Below are 8,206 nucleotides of genomic sequence, written 5' to 3' on the forward strand. Positions count from 1 at the left end.
CGTCCCGGAAACCCGGAAGCGCCGCCGGGAGCCGGGCGATGGCGCGGCCGAGGAGAGGCGGCGGGGAGCAGCTGGTGCAGCTGAACGTGGGCGGCCGAAGGCGAGTCCCGGCCGGCAGCGCGCCCGCCTCGCAGGTTGGGGGGGGGGCCTTGGGCCCGGCGGGCACTGATGACGACATCCGGTCGCGCCCGAGGGGGAGAGAGCAGGGGCCCCGCCGGAGCCCTGACCCCCTCCCCCCGCCTCCTCTTCCCTCCGCAGGTTCAGCGCCTCCCGCCAGACCCTCTCGTGGGCGCCGGACTCCTTCTTCGCCAGGTGCGCGGGGCCGGGGCCGGGGCCGGGGCCGGGGCCTCCCTCCCTCCCTCCCTCCTGGGCAGCTTGGCGGCAGGCCCACGCGGTAGCCCGGGCAGGGCTCTCCGGAGGTCCGGGAGCGGCTGCCCGCGAAGGGGCCCCCCTCGCTCGCTCGCTCACCCGCCCGCCCTCTGTCTGCCTTGCAGCCTCCTCAGCGGCCGCATCTCCACGCTGAAGGATGAAACCGGCGCGGTGAGTAAGCCGCGGGCTCTGCCTCGGCGCCCGGGAGCGGGAGCGGCGGGCCGGGTCTGGCGCCGCCCTTGGCCCGCGTCAGGTCAGGCTCGCCTGGGCTTGGCGTAGGGCGGCCGCCCCGGGCAGCGGGACGGGGGCCGTGCCCAGGAGGCCTCCCTCGCGGGCTTGGGGAGCGGCTCTTTCTGCTCCCTCCGGTTGGCGCCCACCGGGCTCTCGTGGGCCTTCCTGGCCCTGGGCTTGTTTTTATGTCGTTTGTCTCATTTGTGGCCCGCCTTCCCCGCTGAAGTGGAAGGTCAGGTGGGCCCTGGAAGTCGCGCTCATGAAGCGCAGGGCTGGTTTTGTGGCGTGGGATGGGTGGCTGTTCCTTTGCTAGTCGTGAGGGAAACCTGCCATTGTGTACGAATCGCCTCATGACATAACGGTCCAGCTAGCTGCCCTAGAAGCCTAGTGCATTGCGTGATTATACATCTGCAGCTCGTGGGGGGGGGGGGGGAATACAAAGGGCCCTTGAAAGGGCAGGCGGGCCAGGCGTTACCGCCTCTGCTGCACCCCGACCTGGTCTGGGGTGGTGAGGGAGGGCAGAGCAGCCAGGACTGGCATTGCCGCCTCCCCATCTTTGCAATGGGGGGGGGGGCAGGGGCCCGGATGCTCTTCTGTACTCCGTAGCAGCTCTGCACCCCATTGGGGCTGGATCCAGCCACTGCAGGTGGGGAGCGCTCTTAGGGAGCGACTCTCATGCTTGCCAGGAGCACACTAGAGCGTCTGCACTCTGGTATAAGCAGTGAGTCATCTGGAATGCAGCCCTCCTGTTATAGGTATAGATGATTTTGCTACTACAGACTAACGCGGCTAACTCCTCTGGATAGGTATAGATGAGTATTGTCCAGCAGAAGTAGCTTTTGGCTAAGGCTTCTTGTGCAGCCAAAGATGCAAGGAAATAAAAACAACCCCTGCTGTTTTCTCCCAGATCTTCATTGACCGTGACCCTGACATCTTTGTCCCCATCCTAAACTTTCTCCGGACCAAGGAGCTTGACCTCAGGTACCATTGGAGAGTGTAAACTGGTGGGGGAGAGAGCAGGGGTGGAGCTTAGAGCATTTTCTGTCTCTAGGTTTGGGGTGGTGATGGTAGTGGAGAAGATGTTTCCTTGCTGCTGTTGCTGATACTTCAACCCATCCAGTGGAATTTTTCTAGGGAATAGAAGGTTTGCTGCATCCTGATCCCACCACCCCTGTATGGAAGGCTCAGCAGCCTTTCTCGCCCCCTGCAATAACATTTGTAGGTTAGTTCCTCATTTCTAGGCTTCCCATTCTTCGGTCAGAGCTCAGATTTTTGGTATCTACTTTTGTGCAGTGCTGTTGGCTGCATTTCAGTTGCTAACTCCTGACAGTACTGGTGAAGTATTTGGATCTGTTGTGCAGTTTACGCATGCATGGTGGTTGGCGGAGGTAAGGGTTTGGCTATTTTTAGCAGCAGGGCAGGTTCTGTCTTTATCATCCTTGTTGTGCTCTAGGAAGATCAACGTTTCCTTGTTGCTGCATGAAGCAGAATTCTACGGGATCACTCCACTCGGTATGCTTTGGGCATCAGGGAAATCCAGGGTGTGAGGAAGGTTGAAGTGGCGCCTGGGTTTGTTAGTGGGCCGGTTGCATCTGGGAGTGTCATCACTGTTCCCTCGCTCTAGTTTATCAGTCATTCCCTCTCTAGTTCAGCCTGCTTCTAGAAGGGTGGCCCCCTGATGTGAATGTCAGTGGTCAGTGTCCAGAATTCTTCTGCAACCCCTGTCTTGGTCTCATCCTGCCCAGTTCGCCGCCTGCAGTTGTGCTGTGAGCTGGAACGATCATCTTGTGGGAATGTCCTTTTCAATGGTTATCTGCCGCCACCAGGTGAGGAAGGGGCTTGATTCTCTTGTGCATGGAATCCAGGGATCGAAACAAACTGGCCCAGAATGAGGCGAGGGTGCAGCTGCCTCCAGCTCCTCCTCTCCTTTACAGTGTTTCCTGCTAAGCGGTGGAACCGTCACAGTGTTGCAGGGCCACAGCTGGCTGTCCGGTCAGGGAACTTCTTGGAGCGGGGGCTTGTGCGGCGGAGCAATACGATGCCCCTCAGTCTTGGCAACGCTGGGCTGCTGGGACGGTTGCTGGAAGAGAGAGGCCCAGGCGCTGGTAGGTGCCAAACAAGAGCTGCAGGTCCAGTGTGTGTGTAGACAGAGGCCAGGGGAGGCCTGAGCCTGGGTCTCCAGCCATGAAATTAGTTTTGTGGCTATGCGTGAGCCACTGTGGCTGACAGTTCTCCTAAGCTGTAAAATGGGAGTAAAAACAGCCATATTGTACTGAGGAGCTCAGCTCTGCCCAGGCTTGCAGAGGAGCCATAAGGGATTTGCGAGTCTTAAAGAGTGAGGCAAAGGTCCCTGTGGCTGCTCAAGCACTGGCCTACGTTTCCCTTGCCATGGAGGGTAGGAGGTGCACCCTAGACATTGCCTGTATTTCTCTTTCTGCTCAGAAGTTGGGCTTTGGTAGGCAGAGAAGTCCAGCCTGAAAGGAGAGCATTTCTCGGGCAGGGCAGGGCAGTGCAGTAAGACTGGCAGGCCCAGTTCCACCCCCGGCTCCATGACTGCATTCTGCTGGGTGTGCCTCGTGGCCGAGAGCCGTGGCTGCTGTCCTGAGCTTCCAGGAGGTGATGGTCCCTCCACAGGGAATGGGCTGCTCTTGGGACTGCATTCACACCAAAGTCTCAGCCTCAGGACTGCGCGGGGGGGGGGGGGCGTCCCTGGAGCAGCCGGGGTTCTGCTCGGAGTTGCTTTCCGTGCGTCCATCGTACTGTGACTCCATCGTTCTGTCAGGGAATGAAGGCTGGTCTCCAGGGCTCTGTCCTCTTCCTTTTCAACTCCAGCGTTTAACTTCGAATAACCCTGTAAAATAGATTAGGCTGCAAGAGGGTCCTGGGCGAGGACTGACCAAGCAGCCTTCAGGGCAGAGTGGGGACCTGAACTCTGGTCTCCTGGCTGCAGTCCCACTCTCTTCTTGTGGCACTGTGCCAGAGTACGTGCGCTCTCTCTCTTTACCAGGCACCGCCAATGACGCAGGCATGGTGCGCCTTGTCTGTGGGCATCATAACTGGGTTGCAGCAGCCTATGCGCAGTTCCTGGTCTGTTACAGGTAGTGATGTTGTCTGTTTGGGGGAGGTGGGGAGGGTGGCACAGCTGTGGGGTCCAAGTTAGCTCTCTGCCTGATCTCTCACCCGCAGGATGAAAGAGACGTCTGGGTGGCAGCTGGCATTCTGCAGCCCCCGGCTGGATTGGGTAATTGAACGCGTGGCACTGAATGCCCGGGCTGTCGCTGGTTCGCTGGGTGACCACGATAAGATGGTGGCTGTTGCCTCCTGCAGCGAGATTCTTCTTTGGGCACTCCAGCCTGATGGGAGCGGCGTGGAAATTGGTGAGGGCGTGGAAGCCAGCAGAGGCTTTGAAGGCTCCCTGGGGCTCCGGCTGGCCGGGGCGTTATTCCAGGCCTCGAGGTGCCAGCAGAGCAAGCCAGTCCTTGGCTCTGTGCTGTGCAGTGTTCCCACACTGGGCTTGCGGCGGCTGGCTGTCCCAGGTGTCGGGTGCCAAAGTGTCCTTTCATGGGAGATGGCAGAGGCCGGACCTGGGGGCGCCCACTTTCCCATTCAGCCCCTCTGCAGCTCTTTGGAGATGCCCCTTGGCACAGGGGCCTGGCCTTGGCTGCAGCATCTGAGCCCAGCTCTTCCAGTCTAGAGGCTTTGTGCAGGTGGGGCCTCCGGTTCACTTCCTGTTCTCCCCCTGCCCCTGCCAGGTGTGTTCCACTTGGGGGTCCCTGTGGACGGTCTCCTGTTTGTGGGCAGCCAGCTCATTGCTACCAGCCACACAGGAAAGATTGGCGTCTGGAATGCCGTCACCAAGCACTGGCAGGTAGGTGGCGGGCGGGGGCAGGGGGTGTGCTCTGGCACTTGCTGGCGGCAGCGGGGGAGGCCAGAGTGCTGGTGTTCAGGAAGCAACACAACCCAGGCAGGCAAACCTGTGGTGGATCTACCTTGCTTGTCATACTGCTGGGCGGGGGGGAACCAATGTAGTCTTACACTGAATTCTAGTAGCTTACAGAGACAAACCACGTTCCAGTGACTCTGCCACCAGCGCCTCTGCAGGCCCACAGATGTCTGGTTGTCAGGGCAGCTGAAGGGAGGGTGTGGGGGGGGCTTTGGGAAGCCGAGGCCCTTGACCAGGTTGTGCTGTGGCTGGGCCTCTCCTTGATGGCTGTCCACTGCTTCTTTCCGCTTCCACAGACTCAGGACGTGAGCCCAATAAACAGCTTTGATGCCGCGGGCTCTTGCTTGCTGCTAGGGTGCACCAATGGCTCCATCTACTACGTTGGTAAGCGAGGGAGGACCGCCTAACTGAGTGTTGGTGTTATGTGCAGTTTTTGCATGTCCCCATGAGCCTAGCCCAGCATGATGGGGATGGGTGGGCAAGGGGGGAGGAAAAGGCTGGGCCCACGCCTGCCCTGAGGAGTCTCCCTTCACCCTGTGGCTGGGCACCAGGGCCTGTCCCAAGGGAGACCGGCCTTGAGCCTAGTGCCTGGGTCACCTGTGGCCAAGCGTGCTGCCCTCTTCTCTTCCTTCTGCTCTGTGCAGATGTGCAAAAGTTCCCACTGCGCATGAAGGACAACGACCTGCTGGTCACAGAGTTGTATCGTGACCCTTCTGAGGACGCTGTCACTGCCCTAAGCGTCTACCTCACACCAAAGAGCAGTAAGCCCCCTCCCCCTGGATTGCTCAGGAGGGAGCCTCCAAGGCCTCCCCACCCCGCCTGCTTAGCTGCCCAGATTTCCCCCCTCCCTTCTTCCTAGACTGGAAGGTCTAGCCCAAGCGTCCAGTTTCTCTTGACTATTCTGCCCGCTTGGTGCCCTGGATCCTGGGCTCCCTTTCAGAATGGGACCCTGGCCCTGCTTCCACTGTCCCTCCTCCCCCAGAGCAGCTGACACCAGCGCTGCAGGGCCTGTGGGGGCCATTGGGGGGGGATAAGTCCCACCCCTCCTCCTAGCTGTGTGTGTGTGTGTTCAGGGTGCCTCCCCGGACTGCAGCTGTGCTCCCTGGTGCAGGTAACAGTGGACACTGGATCGAGATTGCCTACGGCACCAGCTCAGGAATGGTCCGGGTGATTGTCCAGCATCCAGAAACAGTGGGCTCGGGGCCCCAGCTGTTCCAGACGTTTGCTGTCCACCGCAGTCCAGTCACAAAGGTCATGCTTTCAGAGAAGCACCTGATCTCAGGTAGAGGCTGGGGAGAGGGGCTGGACTGGAGGGCTGGCAGCTGGTTGGGAGGGCAGGCTTGACCGGGCGTGGGGAGGGGGCTGTCCCTGCATTGCTCTTATTGCATGTCGTTCCCCCCCCCCCCAGTCTGCACTGACAACAACCATGTCCGGACATGGACGGTGACGCGATTCCGCGGGATGATCTCTACGCAGCCAGGCTCGACTCCGCTGGCCTCTTTCAAGATCTTGGCCCTGGAGTCTGAGGACGGACGGGGGGCCTGCAGTGCTGGCACAGAGATAGGTAGGTGGGCCCCAGGGAGTGGGTCCCAGAGTGCTGCCTGCGCTTGGCACCCAGGTCCCCCTTCTCTGGGCATTCACGCCCTGCCTTCCCTCCCTGCAGGCCCCTTTGGGGAGCGGGACGAGCAGCAGGTGTTCCTCCAGAAGGTGGTTCCAGACTCCGGCAAGCTGTGCGTGCGCTTGGCCTCAACCGGCAAAAGGTGAGCCCGCGGCCCAGGAAGGAGGAGGGGCTCTGCGGCTGAGGAGCCAGGCTGCGACTCGGCTCTTGCCCCCAGGGCCATCCCCAGCGCAGGAGCTCTTCAGTCATACCTGCGCCTTGGACAAGCGGCCATGCTGGTCTTCATGTTGTTTGCCACTTTGGCAAATGAGCCGTGGTGGGAGGGCCCTTGAAGCAAGCGTGAGATGGGCAGCGAGGGAAAGAGTCATGGAATTGCCCGTAAGGCCACCATGCAGTGACTGGGGCAGGGTTAGGCGTGACGTGGCATATCCTGCCCAGGAGGGCGAGGCCAGGGCTCCCGGAGCTTGTGTCCCTCTGCTTGAGATGAAGACAGGATCCTGGCATGGGGGGCCCAGCTCTCTTGCCCATTTCTCTGCAACAGGATCTGTGAAGTGTGCTCTGGAGATGGGTCTCCTATCACTGCCTTCACGGTGCAGGAATGCGAGGGTTCCAGCCGCATTGGCTCTCGCCCACGCCGCTACCTGTTCACTGGCCACAGCAATGGCAGTCTCCAAATGTGGGACCTTACCACGGCCATGGAAATGCCGGATCGAGCGCCAGGTACAGAGGGTGGTTGGAAGCACGGCTCCTGGTGGAGAGCGAGACTGGTGGCCACAGGCTACACCACTCGGGCCCAGTCCCACCTTCCTGTCTTCCCCCTTTCCCTCCAGATGCCAGCGGTCTCTCCGAGGAGGAGCTTCTACAGGAGCTGGGGCACTATGACGTGGCACTCACCCACACCCCAGAGATAAACCCAGCTAGAACCACCACCCCAAGTACCCCCTGTGCTGCCAGCCCCAGGTAGAGTGGCCCTAGTAAGTGGGGGGAGGTGTGGGCGGACCTGCCTCAACTGCGCCTCTTGGAGGAGCCACGTTTGGCAGTGCCCATGGGTGGCTTTACCCAGGACCTTGGAGGTTTGGGTCCCCAGATGTTTTGTTGGGACCCTGATGGGTTGATTCCTTTTTGATCCCAGTTCCCATTTGCAGCTCTAATATGCTGCCCCTTTCTCCAACAGCCAAGATGCCGACGTGGCCCAAGAGAAGCCAACTCTGGGTTCCTTGGCACTTCCTTGCCGCTCAGCCCATGAGAGTCTGCCCCGGTCTGTCGCTGGGGACCTTGACCGGTGGCATGGAGGCGGGAACTTTGTCGAGCAATGCCAGGAACTCGCCCGCTTCTCTGAGCTTTCCCAGCCCGAGGGATGTTGGGCCGACCGTGGCAGGGAGGTGGGGGCCAGGGCCAGACACTGCAGGCAGCCCGTTGGCACTGCTGACCAAAGACCAGCCAGCCTCAGCCCCGCCTCAGCCGAGCCTGCCTTCCCGCTGGCGGCACCCAGCAGAGCCCAGCTTAGCGAAACCTCTTTCTGACGGGCTGCTGGCCGAGCCTGGCGCTATGCCTGGCAGCGCTCTCGAAAGGGTGCCTGCTGCCCGCTCAGGGCCCTTGAGGGCTGCTCCTCTCCAGCCTTGCTGCCAGGCGGGCCGCGATCGTGAGGCTCTCGGCTGCTCCCTGATCTGCTCCCGCCTTCGCCAAGCAAGAACACAGGCCTGGCCAAGGAGTCCCTGGCCTCGCCAAGACAAAGCTGTGCCCCCAGCACAAAGTCGTCGTGTGCCTTTTGTCTGCAGTCTGTGAGCCTTCTCTACCACCACCACCCCAATTTGCAGGGGCACTCAGGGGTTTTGCCCCCAGGGCACATGCAAAGGATTTTGCACAGGAGCAAAATGGACGCTTGCAGCAGCACACACTGGGGATCACAGTGGCTGTGGAGTCTTCCCCGAGGCTGGATGCTCCCTCCAAAAAACCAAAGCTATGTCTGTGATTGAGACCCACGTGCCGCTACTGTCTTTTTTCCTTCTGATCTCAGCCTTAGAGTGGCAATAAACAAACTTGGA

At 60.6% G+C, this 8,206-nt stretch overlaps 1 protein-coding gene across 2 annotated transcripts; it reads left to right on the forward strand.

Moving 5' to 3' along the window:
- On the forward strand, nucleotides 1–8,206 carry SHKBP1 (SH3KBP1 binding protein 1). 2 transcript variants are annotated; one of them, XM_054999060.1, is made up of 18 exons: nucleotides 1–100; nucleotides 259–312; nucleotides 495–540; nucleotides 1,508–1,581; nucleotides 2,054–2,112; nucleotides 2,346–2,426; nucleotides 2,535–2,705; nucleotides 3,608–3,698; nucleotides 3,787–3,977; nucleotides 4,353–4,468; nucleotides 4,840–4,927; nucleotides 5,188–5,304; nucleotides 5,655–5,825; nucleotides 5,952–6,107; nucleotides 6,207–6,303; nucleotides 6,703–6,881; nucleotides 6,992–7,121; nucleotides 7,336–8,206. In XM_054999060.1, the coding sequence occupies exons 1-18, from the start codon at nucleotides 39–41 to the stop codon at nucleotides 7,682–7,684; spliced, it is 2,232 nt and encodes a 743-aa protein (XP_054855035.1). In that variant the 5' UTR covers nucleotides 1–38; the 3' UTR covers nucleotides 7,685–8,206. The 2 variants fall into 2 exon arrangements, with proteins under 2 accessions (XP_054855035.1, XP_054855036.1); XM_054999061.1 differs by having other exon boundaries at nucleotides 6,677–6,881; nucleotides 7,336–7,452.

The sequence above is a fragment of the Eublepharis macularius genome, chromosome 15 (genome assembly GCF_028583425.1).
Source record: "Eublepharis macularius isolate TG4126 chromosome 15, MPM_Emac_v1.0, whole genome shotgun sequence".
NCBI classification, from domain to species: domain Eukaryota; kingdom Metazoa; phylum Chordata; class Lepidosauria; order Squamata; family Eublepharidae; genus Eublepharis; species Eublepharis macularius.